Raw genomic sequence first — 23,113 nt, forward strand, 5'->3', positions numbered from 1 at the left:
TTATTCCTGTAACCTCGTAAAACATGCACACCCCAGAATAAAACCACAGTTTTTCTGAGTTCTTAATCTACAGTTCAAAGCTACATATGTTACCAGTTTTGACTTGAAAAGAATGCAACTGAACGTACCTTATCACAGTAGTACTGACTGGAATCATCTGTTGAGCTACTTTTTGTAACATTGTCATATGTTTCTAGGAAGTGTTTATCCACCCCTTCCAGAGGGTAAGAGTCAGAAATGCTACCAACTCCGTTGGGAGACTGAGTCAATGCTTTAGGTGAGGTACGGGTCAGAGAATTTCGAGTTGGACTATTTCCCAATACATTCCTTCATTTAAAAACAAACAAACAAAAAAAATAATATATATATATATTAGAAAAGTATTGTTATCTAGATTTTTACATTAAACTGTGTAAAATGGGCAATTGTATCACTCAGACACCAGAACAAGTCTTTTTATACTCGCGGTTAAACAGCACTTCTTGACATGCAAAGTAATGGGATTGGAGAATGATCTACGCATTATCATTTGTTCAGTGGAGACCTAGAAGAACTGCAGAATAAAACTAGAGCAAGAGAGACATTTTCAGCAAAATACTTGAAGGTCAACAGTGAAAGGCACTGCTGAAGTGGTACATGAAATCACTGCCACAAAGGAGGGAACGAGAACAAACCCCAGGGGAAAATGCTTCAACTGCGATTCTATTCACCTGTATTACCCCACTGTAGAGAGATCTTTCACTTGCATCATAGATCATCTTGATCAGGGCCAGTACTCTTTGCAAGCACGCTCTGTAGTGCCACAGACAACCAGCATTACAGTGAATTGTATTTGATTCTTGCATGTATGCATGCTTTTATTTTATTTTATTTTATTTTTTTTTTTTTGTGCAGAGCGTATTCAATGCATTATCTAGTTCACCATTCCTAAAAGCAGTATCTAACTCTCACAGGATGGTAGTAGTAGAAGTGAATCCCAGCATGAAGAAACAAAACTATAAGGGAATGTAACATAAGCTTTTTACATGCAGGATTTGCAATGCAACAACTACTAATAAATATAGACATTTGTTTTTTGGTTTGCAGAAATCTGACTGCAACTAACAAACATTATGCCATGATGCCATAGGTTAGCAGGCTAATATTAAGGCTTTGCCTTAATATTACTGATGTTCAGTTTTCTACATGTACTTGGCAGTGTGAATGAAATGTTTTTGTTAATATTTACAACATTTTCAACTATCATGGAAAATATTCTTCAAAGATATTATTCATTTGGCTCTTTAAATAGTTTTAAAATATTTTAGCGAACTGTAATGACACATACACAAAAAAAAAAAGAATTATTGGTTTTATTTGGTAGCTTCAAAGAGGTTTTCATGATTCCTGTGAGGTCAATGTTAAGTAAGCAGGAACCACTTATATGCAAACACATCATAACATATTTTTCAGAATATAGTCAATTTAAAAACAAAATTTCACTTGCAACTTAGGAGTTTAGTTCTTAATGAGTTTCTACCACAGAAAAAAATTAACGCTGGAATAATGTGACAAACTGCTTCAGTTATTGCTTTCTAGCAGTAAAATCACCAGTGGATTTTGGCATCATTAAGTTTTTACAAAAGAAATGGAACAGTTTAAGAAAATCATTGTTTTGCTTTGTTAATAGTGCTTAGACACTTATTAGGATTTAAGTTTTCTCGCATCCTGATGCAAAAACTTAATTTTTAAGAAAAGATTTACCATCTTCATTGATTTCAACAGTTATTTGTGCCTTCAATCACACAAGACCAGTACTTAGAAAAATCAATTCAAGTTATGCTTTGATTGGTATCTTAAAGATAAAGATTCCATAGTAGAAATTTTAAAGACAACTCACTTTGGTGAATCTTGTTCAGAAGGCCTGTTAAAAATAAATAAATAAAACTCAGTAAGCGAACAGAAAGAAAACAGGAACTCTAATTAGGAAAAAAAGTCTGTGTAAAAGCCAAAAGATGTGCTGACAGTAAATTAAAAAATACGTATTCCTGTGCAGAGAGTCTAAATCAGGCAATTAGGGAGTTTGTGAAACAAGAAAAAATCACCGAGCAGCTCTAATTACTCACTTCCACTTTTGGCACACACCCAAATACCAATAATACACATCTGCTACTGCAGCCTAAGCTGCTGGAGTTTACAGTGGCAATTATTTAACAGGATACGCTACACCATTTTAAAGTTTTAGATGTGGATCACGATGACTAAAGATGTCACTGATTGTATTTCTTTACGTGTAGGTAATGAGAAATTAGCACAGGCTGCTTTAGAAATGTTAGTTATAATGCAAAAGTAGAACAGGTGCTGACAGAATTTTAACATAAAATGTAACTAAAGCAGTGACTACACAGACCAGGACAATCTAACACAGAAAAGAAGGGTGGTTAATCAGGGCTTTTCACAGAGCAGCTTGGCTGATTGTAACAGCATAATCAAAAGAATATCCACACACATGGCATCTAAGTGAATAAACTCTCCTCTCTGCTCATTATCATCTAGGAATGAAGGAATCTGTGTAATTGTAAAACTTACTGTCCTAGAATAAATGATAGCTTAAACTGGGAGGGAAAGGAATGAAGAAGAAGTGTTAGACTGGTTACCTAGGCCAGTACTCTGTTATCAGAAGTGGCAAACTAACATTCAAGGCCAGGCTGGATGTGGCTCTGGGCAGCCTGGTCTGGTGGGTGACAACCCTGCACATAGCAGGGGAGTTGAAACTAGATGATCACTGTGGCCCTCTTCAACCTAAGCCATTCTATGATCCTATGATTCTATGAAATCAGACATTTAGTGATGCTTCGTGAGAAGACACAGTCACTAGGCAGCTGGCAGTTTTGGGATTTCTGTTGAGGTTTATTCAACCATACTTAAATGAAAAACTGACAAACAGTAAAGCAGTTGGAAACAGAAACAATTGATAATCCTCTCATGAAGCAGTCCTAGTCTTCTAGAATATGCACAGAATTTCCTTCAAGGTTGTAAATCATGTACTGTGTTCCATTAAAACTACAGTTAAAAGGTAAATATCATTCTAGTTCAGTTTCCTCATAAAGATTCCATAATATGAACATATTCCTCCTTGATAGGCAGAGATGGCAAATTCCACAAGAATTTGTGAAAGTTTGGTTGTGCATACTTTTTTTTCCCTGAACACTACAGTTCATCTTTATTACAGCCATGCCCCAACATGTGATGCCAGTGACATTCACTCCCATTCTTCCAGAAGTACCTCCAGCTCTCCTTTTTAGTAATCCTCACAGTTCTTCCACTCCTTAATTGACAGCATTGGAAAAGATCCTTTGGCACCATTCACACATACACATGCTGCCTGAGCAGCCAATCTAAGCAGTGCAGACAACTGTTGAGCTCATACTGCAGTTACTCAGTGAGAGGAGGTTAAAGTTTTTTTTTGGTCTAGTCAATGATTTCACTGAGCTTGTTAAAAATAATTTCTACCTTTGAAAGCTCCACCCCTACATAGGATTTGACTGCTGCTGTCCAGTCTTTGTGAAGTGTGAAGACAGGCAGTGCAATTACACAAGCTTTTATTTATTTTAGTTTAAGCCAATTGATTTCCATCTGATGGAAACAACAGTGAAGCCATACATTTTTGTGTATGTCACAAGAGAAGGGATACAGGTCTATTACTAACATCTGTGCAGAACTCAAGTTGTCATACGTTAACCCTCTTGAAAGCTTCCACCAAGAACTACACACCATAAAATTCTGATGCAATTAAACATGATATCTCTATTTTAATATAATCTCCTTCCTCCCCACCTCAAGAGAGTGAGGCCATTTGAGACAGAAAAAAATAGTTCTGCTTTCATTCATATACTGTGTATAAATAAATAGCAAATTCTTAATTACCTCAATAATATATCAAGATACATAAATGTGGGATATAAATTCCTATTAATATTTCCTGAAGGTTCATATGTTGAGTTACTGCACTTTAATTCAGATGCATCAGTCTGAAGGAGTTACTGAATCATCCCATAACCTTTTAGAGTATAAAAAGATTACCTAGAAAATGACCAAATTCAACCCCTACAGAATTCATCAGTGACAAGGGAGCTGTGTCTTCACAAAGTCCTCAGCAGCACAGCATGCTATAGCTGAAGAATTTTAATCTTCACAACTCAATGAAATATTACTTCTGACACGTAATTATTCACCAATGTGATGAAGTAATTTGAACAGGAACAACAGGATCATATTTTCTGGCCAAACTGTATTCTACATTTTACCAAGATATCTTCCTAGTTTCACAACAAACAACAAGCACCATATTTTAAGTCAATAAATGAGAACACTCACCAGACCAACCAATCGACTTTTTCATCAAGAAAAAGAGACATTCCTTGCAAGGAGAATAAACTTTCCATTGGCTCAGCATGCAAACACTTCAAAACTGCAAGTAATCTCCCTTCCTTACTCCACTGTGTATCTAAAAAGATGCCATTTCAATCTTCCACTTACTATAGATTGCTGTCAGTGACAATCTTTACAATGAAACTCTCCACTGTGAAAATCTACCTCTCTTCTGTCAAGTTTCAAGGAAAGACCCCTCCTCCTCAGACGTGTGCCTTACCAGAGAATTTGCTATTCTGAGAACCGATGATGATAAGGTAAAATAAAATCCCAAGAGAAAAGGGACAACTGAAACAATAGAACTGTAGCAAAACTCCCTCTCTACAAACAACAGAAGGAAACATCTGTAGGTTTTGCCCTTGTAGTGTTCTTCAAGTTATTGAAGCTTCTTTTCTCTAACACCTGCAGGGGTAGGGAGACTGAATGTGGCAGTATTTCCATTACCAGATCTTTTCTGAGAACTACCCATTTAAACTGGGATTATTATTCATAAACAAATTAAATGGAAGATATTTAAAGCGTCATCTTTTTGCTGCCTTTTAGACAAATTTATACACAGCATGAGTTGCACAGTTAAGATTCAGAAATTCTATGAACAAGTGAGCAGAAAAACCGCTTAAGGCAGCTACATAGATTCTTTCTGCTTTACACTTGAGCACTATTATAGAAAAACTTGGGGCTTTCACAGTATGCTCAAGTTTTGCAGTGATTTTCTGTAAGTCCCAAACATCCATATTGATAAGCTGCTGCCATTAACCATGAAAGGATTCCTTCAGTTCCTCTACAGTTCCTTTACTGACCATACTTCATATTGCTTCATGTATTTTGGTTATATTCAAAAGCTCAATTTGCTGCAAAATTTGCCTTATCACAGATTTGCATTTTGGCTTTAGAGGTGACTTTTTTTTTGGACTGACAAACAAAAAGGGTAGTACATTTTAATAAAGAGATATATATTAAAAAGAGATTTGTGCATAAGTAAGATAAACACGTTCTCTTTCTTTGCATATTTGAGTGGAAGAGCACTGTGAAATCCATAGTGGTCCATTAGTAACAGTCTTAAAAGCCTAATTTGAAACCCATGGGGTGTTCAACCCAAAATCACTTATTGGTGGTTCTGAAAGGTGCGTATAAAAACTTGAGGTCATGATTTCTAAAGTTGCAGCGTTCCTACTTTTCTTTACAATATATTTAGTCTTTATTTCACAGTCCCTTAGGCTCACACGTGTTTTATCTCATCTGGTTGACGACAAGTGGTTTTTGCAAGCTTCCATCAGCAAAGGTGCAGAAATGGAACAGAGGGAGGATAGAGAAGTGATATTTATATTAACGAGCAAACTAGGAAACATATGGCAGATCATAACATACGGTATAATGCCAAGTGAAGGTCCAGGAAGAATATTTTAATTCTAGGTTTGTCTGAATATGAATTAAATAAAAAATAAAAATAAAACAGAGAAAGACTATACAAAAGTCTTAAAAAAAAAAACAACCCAAAAACCAACAAACAACAACTCAAAAAACCAACAAACCAACAACATTTAAGTCCAACACAGCTGATGAGGAGGATGCAAATGGTAAGCAGTGGAATGACAAGGTTAATTAAAGTGAAATTGAAATGTCCTGAGATCCTGCCTAATATTGGAAAAGCATCTTCCTTGAGAAAGACTGAAGTACACCAAACTAAGACAACAGAGTTAAGAAATGCAGGAGATTTTGTAAGAACAAGAAATTAAGCATGCAAGTGTGTGATTAAGGACTGAAGTAAAAAGCATTATAAATTGAGTTCACTGAAAGTAATTTCAATTTTATGTCAGGATAGTAGTTAATGGAATTTATCTGATATATCTAAAGAGTACTTCCATCAAGAGAAATGCATTCTAAATGTTGTTTACAAAAATATCTTTGTTAGAATAATACAAAAAAAAGTATTTCTATAGTAAGTTTACCAACTTTCACCATGGAGCTACAGTTTATTGTCTATCAACACAGTAACCTGAAAGAATTGAACAAATGCAGCCTAAGCTCAGGAAATCTGTTTTCAATGCAATGCCTTCGTCAGATGATACATCACACTTACATCAGGAACGTATATGCACTTCCAGAAATTCATAGCATAATGACAGTGAATTTCCTTTTGTATACTAGTTCACCCATTTATTTCCTTCCCCTCTAACTCTGGGACTGCACACATTATGCCATCTATATCACCAAAGGATAGTTTTAGAATGTAAATTAAAGACGTTTATAGCTTTGGCAAACATGTTTAACAAAGGAAAAAGTTTCTGCAGGAACACATTGCATTTATAACAAAATTATAGAATTGAAGTAATTTAAGTTGGGAAGGAGCATGGGAGGATGTTCAAAGATGGGCCAACTTTAAAGTTAGATAAGGACAATCAGGTCCTTTTTACAGATGAGATTTTAATTTCTCCAGGGATAGGAAAAATCTCAACTTTTCTGTCAATCACTTTGAGGGCTTAATCAAGCTCAGCATTAATTTCACCTGCCTTGTGACTTCTCAGCATTTCCCTTGCTGTAACTTCGGTTCATCACTTCACATGTTTTTGTTGCACACCTCCAAGAAGAGTCTGATTCCGTATACTTGATAACCTTCTTTTGGCAGCCGAAAGCAAAAACATGACTGACTTGCCCTGCTCCAGCCTTCTGACTCCTCTCATACATCACATGCTATCATCTGTGAATAATTAGCCAGATTTATCTTGCTGATTAATCAACACTAAGTATTTAAATATAAGTACAAGATTTAGACAGACTCATCTGTCAATTTTTCTTACTGACTGATACTATAACTCATCTCTTAGAGACATATTTTACAACAATCTTTCTGAAACACAGATTAAATAGAATTTGCAGCTAATCTTTTCTTTTAGGATGCAGTCTACTCTAAAGAACTCATCAAACACTTGGTCCTATGCAGTCTGCTGTTCCAAACCAAACAGACCAAAATCCTGGTTTAATTCATTATACAGTAAACAAGATAAACTGAAAAGTTTAACTCACAGGATTCTCTACAAAGCTTTACAGGAATACTTTTCCAAGTCAATAACCCAGTGCTCTTTTCCCTTAAACTAGCACCTCAGATACATGGCTGAATATATATATTCTTATTAACAAGCACTCAGAGAGATACATCCAAAAACATGAAAAAATCTTTTAGAAGAGCATGCCATTACAATTACAATCCAAACAATTTCACCTATGGTAAGGGTACAGGTGCAGTAAAAAAAGCCTAAGCTAATCAACCTGAATTTACAATGTCAAAGATAATCTGTTTCTCACGAACAGGAGATTTTGGTCTCACACAGGTAATAAGAACAAGCAGGTAACATTATCTTCAGCTACAAGAAAACTCATTTGTTTCAGCAACCTTTCACTTCCAGAGCCTTGCCATCTCTGAAAGAAACTAGCTTGCTTTAGTGTTAATACTGCAACATTCAAGTAAAGGGGAAGTGTGGTTGTTTGCAACAACAATATGGACTGCCCACAAAACTGGATTAAAAACTTAAATATGCCATGAGGGAATTAGTAGAAGACACTCTTCTTATTTCATAGCCACTGCCTGAAAAACATGCATTTTTCAACAGCTGGATCCTCTGAGGTTAAGAACATTAAATAAAATAAGTGCCTTTCACAGTTCTATTCCCCTCCCCCCCCCCTTTTTCATTTATCCATTTACTTTCATTTTTCATTTCACAGTTAAGTGTGAACACTGCTGTAATGCTGTTACAGGCAGGGGGAGAGGAGAGAAAGAAAGAAAAGTCATATACGTGAAAAAATGAAACTTAAAGCTCCTTAAAATACTACTACTCGGTTACATTTCTTTATGGTATTTATTGGAACTCTTGAATATTGGGATTGTAAAAATTCACTTAACTTTTACTGTAGCCTTTTACTGTAGCCTACATAGAATCATTATGGTTGGAGAAGAACACTATGATCCATCTAGTCCAACTACCAACCCATCCCCACCATGCCCACTAACCATGCCCCTCAGTGTTATATCCACACATTTCTTGAACATCTTCAGGGACAATGAGTCCACCATCTCCCCTGGCAGCCTGTGCCACTGCCTCACTGTTCCTTTTGAGAAGAAATTTTTCCTAATATCCAACTTGAACCTCTCCTGGTGTAACTTGAGGCCATTACCTCTCGTCCGACCACCGCTACCTGATTGAAGAGGCACTGCAGCATACATACTAAGTTAATGTCATGGAAATCAGTAACAATTTGTTCTTCTATACCAAATTTGGTGCAAGTGTGTGTATATTTCAAAATTTGGAAACTGCAGTTGTATTCTTATGAAGAAAGACTTCAACAATGATCACCTTCAGGTATCACAGTAGATTTAAAAAAAAGTAAAATTTTTAACTGAAAATAATTATCTGCACAACTCCATCAGCCTTCCTTTAGAACAAGCCATGATGTAAATATATTATATTGAAACATTTTTCTCAAAGGTAAGCTTCTTCAATTCACAACTCTGCCTATCAGGATAGCAGATGGTCAGGATGATCTGATGCCAAGCAGCCTGTTGGTATAGCACAAACAGCTTTGAAAAAGCTACACAATAAAGCAGCTTTTTAGCAGAGATGACTTTAGAAATAATAATTCCATATAATGACATATTTTCTTTAATAAAGGCAAGTCATAACCCCTTCATATTCACACATAAGGAATTCTGAAGATAGGAAACGTAACCTAGAAAGGCAAAAATAAATTTTACATGCTGCTTAAAAATAGATGTTTAGTAAGTCAATTTCAGCAGTGCTTCAATGAAGAAAATTAAGATCTCTCAACAAAAGCAAAATACCTTCATGGCATGACAGGAAAACCAACTGTAAGTGAAAAACAGCTACATAGTCCCTAATAAATACTATGTTTTATCTTACCACTATACTTGAAACAAAACAGTAGTAGCAATGTGTGTATATATGGAGGGATGCGTTAAACATATCGTGAAATACTGCAACACAGAGTCAGAAGATAGACTCAGCAGATCTGGTGCTGCTTTTATTATTTCTGGCACAGAAATAATAAAAGCAGTTTAACACTCAAAGCAACATATTAGAGGCAAGACTTCAGTGCAGACTCCAGCTGTGTCTTAGGATTAATTTTTTCAGAGGCAGTATTAGTCAGATAAGACAAACAGCAGCACAGCAAGCAAGAGGAGAAAGAACATGGAAGGTTTCTTCACAAAGGTTGAATTTCCCTGGACTAAACAGAAGTCTTGAAATACTCTTCAGCACCGTCTTCAATGACAGGCTTTGCATGCAGCTGTGATTTGAGATGGCTTGGCTTAGATAAACAAACCTATTCACTCTGTGTGAATAAAGCTCTATTTAATATACATTAATTTGAGCTTAGAGCGTTTCCTTTTTGTCCATTATACATATGCAATAGCTCTAATCTTTTCTGCAGATTCTAATCTGAGAGAGAAAAACTGCTTCTTTCGACAACGCCTGAGCCTCAAATTTACTTCAATGCAATAGAACCTTAAATCTTATAGATTTAATAGAATAAATAGAACCTTAATGCAGTCTAGTTACACCAATACGAAAAAAAATGAGAGTCTGCCCTGGTTTTCAGCAGTTTACTTATGAGCACTGTATGTTCTAATTTTTAGTTTTATTTATTTTTTCAGTCACAGCCTGTAAATTATCGCTCAAATTTTACTTAGAAGGTAGAATACTCACTCACAGTACATTTAAAAACAATCACTATTTTCTTCAGAGAAAGAATATGATAAATAATAAGATATTCTATGATAAATAATAAGATATCCTTTCCCTCATCTCCAGCATGGTTATTTGAATTATATAACAGGAAACAGTTCTAGGTGTTGAAATGTTGATACAGCACAACGTATTGTGAAACATGAAAGAAACAAAGAAATAACTGAATATTAATAATTGATATGTTTTAGGTGTCTGAACCAAGAACTGTTCCCCATAAATTTTCTAAATTGTGTACTTGTTTCTAGAAGCAATACAGAACATGACTGATTCCCTTCAATTATTAAACACATTCAAGAAGAAAATTGGTCAGGAAAATACTTTTGCTTGGTACTATCAGGAGGAGAAAAGACTTATTGGGAAACTGGAGCACTGTTATCTTCTATAAATCCAATATCTCCCAGGATTCCAAACGTGATTTAATCTACTAAGTACACAACAAATCTCATCAAACAAGTTCTATCGATACATTTGTCCCAGTAAGCAAATAGATGAATTTGAAGGCAACTCTGTCTTGGGATAAGTGTTGCTTTGATGAAAAAATCCTAAGATAATATCCAGAGTCTGAACTGAAACAAGCAGAAACTATCTCCCATTTCCCAAGTCCCTGAAATGCCCATGGTAGCTACAGATTAAGATTAAGGAGCCATATGATTTTAACAATGATTCAATGTCCAGCTCAGGTAACAATAAAGGGATTTAATATCAGCATCTTGCAGTTGCTTGCTAGTAATTTTCCACAGTTCTTTCAGACTTTTCCTCCCATCAAAGACATTCATCATTTATACTCAGTATTAACTACCACCACTGCAGACTAGGCAGCAAAAAAAAAAAAGAGTCCTCTAAAGTCAGTATAAAAGCAGGGCTATGAGAATCTACTTTTGGCCCTCTTCTACAAAAACAGATTTGCAATTTCAATATTTTTCCAAAGCATGTCTTGATTATGTCAGTTCAAGTCTACTAAAGACCAGTCTGACACAAACAGGCGAGTTAGCTTTAAAAGTTTTATCAGTACACTGCAAGCTGTTTTTAAGTTAATAGCTAAATTATCCTGAAGCACAGCAGAAGAGTAGGACAAATGTTTGTTCATACATAATACCAAAGATAGGCAAGTCAAATGCTTTTCTTGCAAAGCAGATATAGAATCTGGTCTACCAGATATTTCATGGAAGCACTCAGAGAAAAATATTTTTCTACACAAAATTAATTTTACCTTACATCTTTGAACAAAAGAAGCAAGGCAAATAATGACAAGTGTAAGAATATAAATAATAAGTGGAATGTGGACTAATACAAACTGTTGAAAACCTCAGTATAGATTTAAACATTCTTTTATTTGTGTGGTACCATAATGTTTTACCTCAGTTGTTGAAGTACTAACGACTATTATACTACACAAACATCTAACAGTTAATGTAATAAAGGACCGTTCATTCTATACACAATATTCTCCATCCTAAACATGCTTTCAATTTAAATTAACCACATTTATTTAAGTATTTTTCAATTACATGCACAAAATTCAATACTATAAACATACCAAAGAAACAAGGACTACTTTGGGAATAACTCACAGAAAATTAGGTTTATCTGAGGTATAACCATAATCTCTACAGTGAGTGATGTAACTCAGATACAGCGGAATAAATCAGTGCCCAGAAAATAAATAAGCTATTTTCACACTCAGAACACCTTATTTCCTCTGACTGAAACACCAAAAAAACTAGGCCTTCCCACTCAACCCTCAGTAGGCATTGGAAAAGTAAAACAGAAAGGAGAAAAACTGCAGGAGAAGATAAAAACAAGAATGATGAAGTCTGGACATAATCTACCAGTCACAGTAGATAGGGTAGCAACTTGTTTTTCTGTCAACAGTTTCTACATTCACCATCTTCTCATATGTTCTACTCTACATTAATTTTATTTGCTTAATTACTTACGCAAGGACATAAATTGTCTGTAAATGTTAAAGCACAGGAAAGACACAACTTCATATCTGTGGTTACTGAACATCTTGAGGCAACACATATATTATTTCAGCTGTTAGGGACACTACTAGCACAATGGTTCATCTGACTTGCAGGAAGAAAAACAGAAAAATGCTTTTGATGACCCAGAGACAAACTCCAAATATGCACATAGCACATTAAATTTTCATTCCCCCCATCCTCCTCCATAGAAACCTCAATGCTATAATGTAGTAACAAAAACTGTTTTCTTCATGTTCGAAGACAACTTTATGTCCAGGGTTTAAAGCTACAGCTATGTAGCTGAATGCTATCAAAGAGATAAGCAATTCCTATCATAAGCAATACCCTATGCTTCTCAAAATACATCATGTATATAGGTTACAAGGAAGGGATCATCAGAAGCTATTTTTCTTTTGTAATAATATAAAGGAACTTGCATTTTAATACACAGCATTCTCCCCAGATGAAAGTTTCAAAGTAGCTCTATTTTCTCTTTAAAATTTGACTGATCAATGATCTTTATTATTTCTGCAGTTAGTATTATGCTAATATGAAGTTACTCATTGAGAAATACCTCTGTAAGTAAGAGGAAAGCCACATAATAAATATATAAACAAAGAAATAATCAGTGCAGAAAGACAAGAGATTCAGGTCCTGGAAGCAAACATAGCAGTGGTTAGACAGTTGGTCATTAAGGATTAGAACAAAGCACCTGAAAGCAAAAAGCAGAGACTGCCCTCAGAGTGGCAATCTACAGTTCCTCAGAGTAAGAAAAAGATAGATGACCACTGGTATCATTATGTTTCCATGTTTAATCTAAGGCAGTAATTCTTTCAACTCAGTTGGAGCTGATAATGTAGAAAACAAATGAACTCTTAAGAGCCCAATGAAGATTCCCTAATAGAAAAAAAAGTTAATAAAGTTTATAATAGGTGGGAAAGGGTTGCAAAACTTACTGGGTGATGGGATATTACAGATACAAAAAGGCTTGCCATCTCTGACTTTACTGAGAATTTTTGTTCAGGGATGAAGGATTGGTTTTTTAAACTTGTCATTCTGTATCACAGCACATTTTGTATCACATTTGCACTTTTAACAATTTGTCAAAATAAATCTTACGCAAACAAAACACTGTTTGAACTCAATATTATAAAACTTATGATCACTGTTTTATATGAAAGCTGTTTTGTTTTTCAAGAAAAATGAGCAATGAATTGTTTGCAGAAGCCCTTACCTCCTCTGTGGACTGTGGTTCTGAGAGAACTCTGAATCTGAGTCTTTGGATGTTGGAGAGCCCTTATATGTATAAAAAACATCTTCTGTCTCAGTAATGTAAGAAATCTCATTTGTAAGGTTATCTACAGATGAATGTCGTGCCTTACGAATTTCATGACGTAGTCTAGGACTCCGCCTTAAAAAAGGAAACATGAAGACAAGTTAGTAGGTTGTAATCATTTGTAGAACATTATGAGGAATTATTTCTATTCTACTGCAATCTGTGCCCTGAAGTCTTCTTGTCAGGTTTACGGGTCTCACTTTAAACAACAGATAAAACAGTTTAAATAATGAGTTTTATAAAATTTGGTACGGCACAAGGTGATCATATACTTCCACATATATAGCACTGAACTGACTGTCCATCCCATCGTGCTACCTGTACTTGTTAAAGTTATATTAATAGACTTACAAAATGACTTGGACTAAAGGAGACCTTAAAGACCATTTATTTCCAGCACACTGCCATAGGCGGAGACACTTCCCATTAGACCAGGTTGCCCAAAGCCCCCTCTAAACTGGCCTCAAATGGCTTCACGGAGGGGGCATCCACAACATGTTGTCTCTGGGCAACCCATTCCAGAACCTCACCAGAAGTGAGTAAAGAATTTCCCTCTAATATCTAATTTAAATCAATCTTCTGTTAGCTTAAAGTCATTATCTCTTGTCCTGTCACTACACTCTTTGTGAAAGCATCTCTCTTTAGCTTTCTTATAGGCCCCTTTAGATACTGGGAGGTCACAGGACAATTCAGTACAGAAGGCATCTATGGAAGTCATCTAGTACAATGTCCTATTCAAAACAGTGTCAACTGAAGTCAGATGAGGCTGTTCATGGCTTTATCCAGTCAGATCTCAAAAAACGTAAAGGACATAGACTGTACAAATCCTCTAAGCAAACTACTGCTCAACTGTTTTTGTGGTAAAGCAGATTTTTCCTTAATTCCAACTTGAGCCTCTCCAGTTTCTGTTGCTTTGTACTCCCAACCTGCTGCAATGTGTAGAGCCTGACCACAACCTCCAGCTAACCTCCTCTTAAGTACTGTCAGGCTGTTAATAGGCAACTGGAAAACCTCTTCTCCAGGCTACAGAATGGCAGTTGCTTCAGTCTCTCCTCACAGCAGGACACATTCCATGATAGACCCTTGCAGTACTCACCACTCACCACTTCTCTCCAAGTAGAGTAAAATTTATTAGCATCTACCCCTCAAAGACCAGCAGTTAGCCATTCATCCCATGTTACTATCCACCTGTCCAGAACACGATATCCTATTTTGGATATAATGTTAATACAGACAGTTTTAAAAGCCTTGCTAAAGTTAAGGTAAATTACACTCATTCTTTCCCTGCCATTATGTATACTCTCAAAATAACAGCAAATATGTAGACACTACATATCTAGTCTGCTAGAAGACATGCGAGGTAGAAGGCTGGAAGGTAGTGATAACAATGAAATTTATTTTACCAATTAGGGGTAACAGGAGGTGATCGAGAAGGAAGGCTTTTGGTCTCCAGATGCTCAACAGATAAAGATCTCCTCATAGATGGGTTCCAAACCATTCCACCTATGACTTTTCTGCAGTACTGGCTGTTTACAGACCTGAAAAGAATTAAAAGTGAAAATCTATATGTTAATTGTATTGCATAGAAAAATTCAGCTAAATAAAATATACTTTTTAAAGTACATTACATAATTCACATTTTAAAGAATCACCTGTGCTTACCCCCTCATTATAAAAGAGCCATTTGCTGTCCCTCACTTGTTGCAGTAAAACTGTTCAGGTCATCCCTACTTCAATACTAATCAAAAACCTGGGTAAAAATAACTTTTTTCTGGAAGTTATTTTTAACTTCATTGTGTCCAAGAAGATAGAAAGGAAAACAGGAAATTTGGCATGCTCTGTTGGCACCAAGCCAAGTGCCTGACAAAACATAATTCAAATACAAGTACAACATTCTAGACGTTTTCTGTTAAAACTTATGAATTGGTAACAAGTCACTATGGCTTAACTGAGCACACAACCACTTTATCTATGTGATGACTCAGCAGATAAAATCTTGTCCTAGTTTCAGCTGGGATGGAATTGTTTTCTTCAGAGCATCTGGTATGATGCTATGTTTTGGTTCTATGAGAAAAATTATGTTAATAACAAACCAATATTTATAGCTGGAGCTGTGTTGTACAGAGTCAAAGTCATTCTCAGGGCTCAAGGAGCTGGGAGAGAACAGGATTAGGACAACTGACTTGAACTGGTGTATGGGAACTGCTGAGTCACGGCCTGAACCTCTGATTAATCACCTGAGGTGAGCCTTGAGTCAGCCAGAGGAGCACAGGTGAAGGCAATTCACCTGTGCTGCCGGAAGGGGTGGAGCCTGGCTCCACCCCTCCTGGACCTATTTAAGAGCTGGCTACCAGAGGGGAAGGATCTCTTCTGGAGATCCCCTCTTTTGGTATCTTCTGGTGAGCTCAACCCAAGGGTAAGCTCTTCCACTTATTCTCTTTTTTGATCCTTGTTTGCTTTGCCTTACTCTCTTGATTATATTGTGATTATAACATCTTGGTTATACAACTGGCCATAGGGATATTTCATACCATATGATATCATGCAGAAGGAGTTTTGAAGAGGGTGGAAGTTTACCTTGCTGTCTTCTGCTTGCTGGGGGATAACAGAATCACTCAGCAAGTGGTGAGGAATTAATTGTGCATTACTTGTTATATACATTCACACATAACTATCTTATATAACTATTACATGGTCGTAACTATTATCCTTTTCCTTATCTCTGTCTTACTAAATAACTATTTCAACTCATGAATTCTACTTTTTTCTTAATTTATTTTTATTCTCTCCTTCATCCCACTGGGAAATGGGAGGAGAGTAAGGGAAAAACAGCATGGTGCTAAGCCACTTGTCAGATTAAACCACAACAGTCATTTTGCAATGCTGAATTCGTCAGTTTATACACTGTTAATTTTTTTTATTATATAAGTCAAGGCCACACACTACAGCAAATTAATAACCTCAATCCAACTCCCAAAGAGGACAAACAATGTAGCAGAGAAAATATACAGCAAGGAATATACTACACAATATTGTTCTATGAGAAGACTCTCAAAAAGCTCCATAAATAGTGAAAAAACTAGCATAGTGACTAGCAATTACCAATCCCTGTGACAAGTCCCACAGTGGGCACCAAAACTGGAATAATACTAAACCAGTACCTTTTGAAACTTATTAAAATTACGTGGGCTATGCAATGCCTGTACATGCATTGTGTATATAAAGATAAGATCTTTTCATCTACTTGCAGTTTTGAAAGAGAGAAAGGTCTCCAGACATAGCGTCCTGGCAAGTGTTAAGAAAGTCGCTTTCTCAATACAAGTTTGTATTGATCCATAAAAGATCTAATCCTCAAAATACACATCTCTAAACACTTAGAAAAGTTCTTTATTGTTCATTCAGCTACTTGTTTTTATTCATTTCAGCTATGATCTAGTTCTATGCCAAAGTACGGAGATCATACTTCAGTGGAAAATGTAACATTTTATCAGTGTTCTTATGCCTGGACAATTATTTGTGCCTTTACTGGCATCATTTATAGGCTATGCCTAGTCCCTTAGGTATGAATTCTGCAGTACTGAAAGAGACATCAAAACATGAAGAGCCAATTGGCAAAATTCTGGAAATAACTGGAAGTATGATAACACAGAATTACAGAATACAATGAGTAAGAAGGGACCTAGCCTAACTCCTGACATCATTCAGAAGTTGAATCTGGGTCCAAGTAGGAAAAAGAGAAATTAAACAAGGAACAATTCAACAGCTAAGGGGAAACACTGCAAAAGTAAAGAAAAGAGAAAGTAAGCACGAAAATATTCTCCCAAAAACCATCAGAAAAAGCAGTTTACTGGTAAGTCTATGGAGATTACAGATAATCAAAGGACTAAAGAATTCTCTGAAGTCTCATATTTTGAGAGGATAACGACATAAGACTTACAGCCCAAATGGAACGGGTACATCCCAACTTCATGTAGCAAAATAACAAGCTCTGAACTACATTTTAGATACCACTGTGAAACTACCAGCTCAATGACCGCAGAAGCCAACAAAGGAAATAAAAGATGAGAAGTGTCATGACAGTGTAATCTTAAATGGTTGGATGGGGAAATTTTTTCATCCCTATGCAACTAATTGAGATCTTTATGCACTTCAGAAATTGCCCTAACATATTAAACAGTGTTTATATAACAGTAAGGAGTAAACAATTCAAAACAAATCTGTTCAGCAAATTCTCTTACTGGATCATTAAACACATAACATTTTAACTTTGTATTGTTGCTACACCTTTTGCTGAAAAAGCAAGTTAAGACGATAACAGTAAAACAGACTCAATAACTTTTTATGAGCATTATATTGTAATGACATCATTGCGCAAAAAAAAGGAAAACAAAGTTAGACAATTTGTCCAATGGTTCACAAAGACTGACAATCACAAGCAGAACTGAGCTCTGCAACTTCAAATTCAGCTGTCGCTGACAAATCCTTCTTTCAGCATTTACAATGGGAAACACACTTTCACACAATACTTACTTTGCTGGATTTCTAGAACCTAGGGTCCAATAATGTGATAATATTTTTTTTTCATGAGGTAGTGACTTCTTTGCCTGAAAAAACGTGTGATGCTCTACACAAGACTTCCACAGATTTTTGCATGCTCTGTAATTTAACATGTTGAAGGCAACAATATGCTCTCTGGATTCATTCTGTAACAGTAAGAAAACGTATGTTTCAACATATACAAGCTGATAAAACAGAGCAAATGAGGTTATAAAGCTCCCATATAAATAACAATGAAATTACTTTTATCCTAAATAAGCAAATCAAATTCAGGAAAACAAAAATTAATCACATAGTAGATTTTAATCTGGAGATGAATGAAACGGCATGGTGACTATATGAAATTCAAATGCCAAAACAAACCTTTTAAAAGTGTAAGCAATATTAAAAATTATTAACAAACTTACCAGTTTCTAATCATTACACTGCTAATTTAATGCAATGTTTAAGTCTATAGTGTCAAACACATTTTATATACAAGTATAACACAAAACAGCTAAACAGATTATTGGATTTCCTGTCAGATTGTGATCTTCCCAAAACTCTTTAACATTGTATTAAGGTTGTAATGTAGAAGGGAAGAATCTATCTTCAAATTCAAACTCTTCATATAAGACTTCACATATATACATATTTTCCTTCAAGAGCTATAGCATACGAAATCATCTGTTTGATATTCTGTGAGAAGATAGCCAAGACTTTAAGTGTTCCACTTGGGGAAAATGAAAGAATCCACGATGGACTAAAACTGCCGCTTTTCGTATCCAATCCTGCTTTCTGGATTACAACATAAAGCCAAAATAATGAGAACAAAAGGAAGCAGAATATGAAGCTTCTGCTGTGCAGATTCTCACTCGCAACTTCAGTGCTCAGTGGAACATAGGTATGACACAACTGCACCACCAAAATTCGTGTCCTGAAGAACTGTAGCACTTGTTGAGCCACTTCAGGTTCCAATCCTCAAGAAAGTTTTGCACAAGATACATCTTGGGTTAGTTACTGAGGTTATCAAACATAAATAACAAAGCAGAACAAAGAGTAAAGCAAAGAAGAGAAAGGTATGTGTCATAAACAAGCTTAACGCCTATCAGAACTCAGCATCTCTGTAGAAAAAGAAAAAAAAGCAAGTGCACAATTTGATTGCTCATCTTTTTCAAGTATTTTTTTTCTGAACTTTGTCATTGCAGCATATAATTAGTCAACAAAGCTCTCTTTCTAGTTCATACTTCTGAGAAAGTAAGGATTTGAGTAGCAAAGCCGATTTATTAAATGATTCAAAGACCTAACAAAACTTCCTACTACAGTCTAGCAATAAATCCCATGGATGACACCTGGACTTCTAGCTGCAGGGTTCTTTTGTGTGTTCACAGCAACAGATCAGTTTAGAAGTACATACAGACAATTCCGGGCAGAATAATCAAGCTAGTTTTCTTGCATTCTTTTTCTTTCTGTGCAACGTTTTAAAAATGTCATGCATCAGAAAACTATGCCACATTCTGCAAAGTACTTGAACTAGTGCTGAATGACTTCATTTAGAGATTCTCTATAGTGGAAACCACAATGAGAATCTCTAGGGGAAGCTAAAAACGACCTGCTCCTTTGGCATCTTTGACATTGCTAGGCATTCAAATGATTGTAATCTTTATATTTCCTGTATCTATTACAAAATGGAAAAAAAAAAAACCAAGTTTTTTGTAGGATTAGTTTGTTCACCCTGTATGGGTATTACAGCCTGAACCAGTGGCTGAACACAAGGTGAAAAGATGTGGCTAACCCAGAGAGCTCAGGTGCAAGGAATGCACCTGAGTGACAGAGAGGGGTCGATCTCCCTCACCTTCATTTAAGGATTAGCAGCCAAGTGAGCAGGATCTCTATTCAGAGATTGTGCCCTTCTTCAGACTCCACCAGCTTTTTGGAAAGAGTAAGCCAGTTTTCTCTGTATCACTTTCTGAAGTAAATCCTAATGAATACCTTTACGAGCATGCTCCTATCCTCATAGAAGGTACTATCATCACCTTCCATTGCAGCACGCTCTCAACGTACTGGAACCAATTCATCTTCATCAGCTCACCACAGTTACTTCTAATTAGCTTATATAAAATAATATGTTCAAGCCCTGTGAAATTTTAACTCAGAAATTCTTGTGAGATAACAAGCATACAGCACTTGAACTTCTAATGAGTAACAGCATTTCTGACCTACTCTCTGTTGGCTGAATACCACTTCATGCATTTTATACTACTCCAGAGAACAATTTAAAGGATATTTCAGATATTTCTGTTGGCCTGGAGCACTGGTCTTTTAATAGCATAAAGGCATAAAAATCTGTTTATCTGAACGTCTCAATTATGTACTGAAAAGTGTAAAAATAAGGACTTAAGTACACCTAATATTTCATTTTTTTAAATTGAAATTTGAAAAAAAAACAATTTGGTCACAATTAAATTTCTGTCAACTGCTGACACAATCTTAAGTACTTTTACATAGGCTGAGAATTTAAATATGGACATACGCTACGATAAGTATCTTAAAGAAATTTTAGAAACATCTGTTCAATTTTTACATTAAGAAAATCTTTTGTTAACTAGGTCTTCTGGCTCACTAACAGGCCATCTTTTAAGTCACACCACAAAATTCTATGTACCATTTCAAAAGCTGAAGAGAATTCTAGTAGGATCCAAAGATTTAGTACTTGCCATCATTCTCAAGGGAAGTTCCGAAAGAATAGCATTCTAGTCATTTTTCAAGAAGTGAGGATTGGAGAAGTGTGCCACCATTAAAGTAATGGGAAGAACTCTCAACAGCTAAAATAAGCGTCTTACTAGTTTAACATAAGGGGAGAACTCTCATCAGCTGTATGCCTATCTCATCACAGAGAATTTGGGCACGTCTACAGCATAGGAGGTAAAAACATACACTAAAATGCAGAAAAGGAACAGTTGTTCTCAAGCATTACATAAGCACACAGGTTCTATTTTGGAAGCTTCAAAATGTTGCCTGTAAATTAGCATAGCTTCTATTCCTATTATAAATCTTATACCCTTCATTAAGTCTAAGTAACGTGGGCTTTTAAAACATCAGACATCCAGTAGCTCATTAGTCTTGCTTTCCAGTACTTCTGCAGCTTTTTAGTAAAAACAGAAATACTGCCTACTTCTTTCAAATAGCAGATCAATAGACTGAAGCAGTGGGATGATAGAAGTGGAGATGAATAACAGAAAGAGCGGGACAAAGTATGTTGATTCTTCAAAACAGTGGCAGAAGGAAAAAAAGGAGCAGGAGAATAAATCAAGGAAACAGAACATATAATAGATGACCACAAATTCACAGCCTTTAAGAAATGATGTAGATTTTAAAGAAAATCTACATATGACATGCAAAATTCTGAAGCGCTTTTGTTGTCATCTTTTATAAAATATTGCCTACTAACACACAGCATCCACTCTGCTTTCTTCACTGTCTTCCTTCCACCTTCCTTACTTACAGCCTTATTAACTTATTTTCCTCTGTACCTCCAAGCAAAAGACCAACACAACATCAGCCACTGGCAGTCACAAACTATTCAAGCAACCCAGCGTTCAAGAAAAATGCAATAGCAGTCCAGCTGCTCCTCATTCCCACAGCAGACTTTCCAATGCAGCATCATTAGAGTACTGCAGGTATGCAGACTGCTGCCCTACGTTTCAAGCAAAGGGGAGATAAAGGACAAGGGATGACTGTATCTAAAGGTTTAACAGTTTATCTGGTCTGTTTTTTCATACCTACTAAGAGTGAAAGGTCTTGTAGCCAGACTCACTTTCTCTACAGTTCTGTAGCTCTAAGCATGACACAGCACGCATTAATGTTATCTCATATAGGCCTAACAGTTATATAAGAGATTGGTAGAACAAATTAAGGACTTTGAAATGTCATCATTTAATGAAAGTTCAAATGATCAAACCTCAAAAATGCTACTCTTTTCAAAGGTGACACTGGTCTCCAGAAAGAGAACTTCAATTTGACAGCAGCAAAGTCTTAAAACCATTACACACTGATGCTGCATTTCTCCAAATTCTATAAAATTAAGCAGATTTAGTAGATTCATTGCTGTGAGGTACTCTACGGGGCGCAGGGAGCAACAAAGAAAGGAGCAGCAGCTAGTAACAAGTAAAACGCTAGGTTATTAAACACTGAAGAAAGGATGAACAGCTGTGTTTCCCTGAAATATACAATGGAAAAGATACCAGAGTTAGAAAGACGTAGTCCAACAGACTGAGGGTGGAAAGACTCCAAGTTGGAAAGGAAACAAGAGTGGGAAATGAGTGAGCATAAAAAAACCACAATAGCAAAGGCAAGTTGATAAAAAACAATTTCAAAAGGAAGTTAACATAACAGAGCATCTACAGGTCCAGCCATCTGTTACCTTAAGTTTAAAAGGCAAAAATTTGAATACAATTGCTTAAGAAGAAAGTGAAGTGACTACTTACATGTTTTTGCCGTTGTTGTATAAAAAACTTTTTCCTTTTAAAGGAAATTTTTAATATGTTCACCCTAAAAGAGAAAGGCAGACCTTGAAACACTAAATAATGTTTGAAGGGAAAATAATAATAATATAAAAATAACATGGTGTGCAGCAAGCGTAAGAGATTACAGTTGTTAAACATTCAGTGAAAAATATGCAATCATCTCCTTTATGTTAAGTGGCAAATAGATGTCAAGAAACTCAAAAAATTTTAGCTAAGGAGGAAAGGTCTTTTGAAAATTAGGGTTCTTCCTCATTTACTCTTTAAATAGCTCACATAGCACTTCTTTCCCACCAAATCTATTCTTGCAGTAAAAACTTGATGACATCCTTTACCAGCTGCACAAATGTTAAATGTGTCAGGTTTGTATAGCTTAAGAATTATATGACAACTGTGACTAAAAGAACAGAATTTAAGACCTTAATGACGTGACAAGATTGGTTGAACAGTATCTAAAATTGCCCAGAAATTTCACAGAGCTTTAAAAGATAATGTACTCCTCTTAACAACAAAAGCATTGTAATCATAGTCAAACTTGACAGATGAAAACTGTAAGAATGAGTGTTAATCTTTTTTTCACAT

The 23,113-nt window shown here is 35.8% G+C and overlaps 1 protein-coding gene across 13 annotated transcripts in view; it reads right to left on the reverse strand.

Annotated features, from left to right (window-relative positions):
* PTPN3 (protein tyrosine phosphatase non-receptor type 3) overlaps positions 1 to 23,113 on the reverse strand; it is a 181,641-nt gene that overhangs the window by 28,707 nt on the left and 129,821 nt on the right. For all 13 annotated transcript variants that reach the window (XM_042868965.1, XM_042868973.1, XM_042868971.1 and 10 more), the window contains 6 exons: positions 22,496 to 22,559; positions 18,003 to 18,175; positions 14,876 to 15,010; positions 13,371 to 13,547; positions 1,880 to 1,903; positions 129 to 327 (listed from right to left, as the gene is read on the reverse strand). In XM_042868965.1, the coding sequence (XP_042724899.1) occupies positions 129 to 327; positions 1,880 to 1,903; positions 13,371 to 13,547; positions 14,876 to 15,010; positions 18,003 to 18,175; positions 22,496 to 22,559 (772 nt within the window). The remainder of the gene's footprint in view (positions 1 to 128; positions 328 to 1,879; positions 1,904 to 13,370; positions 13,548 to 14,875; positions 15,011 to 18,002; positions 18,176 to 22,495; positions 22,560 to 23,113) is intronic.

Source organism: Lagopus leucura, unplaced genomic scaffold (assembly GCF_019238085.1).
Source record: "Lagopus leucura isolate 7727_CA_CO unplaced genomic scaffold, USGS_WTPT01 Super-Scaffold_100002, whole genome shotgun sequence".
NCBI classification, from domain to species: domain Eukaryota; kingdom Metazoa; phylum Chordata; class Aves; order Galliformes; family Phasianidae; genus Lagopus; species Lagopus leucura.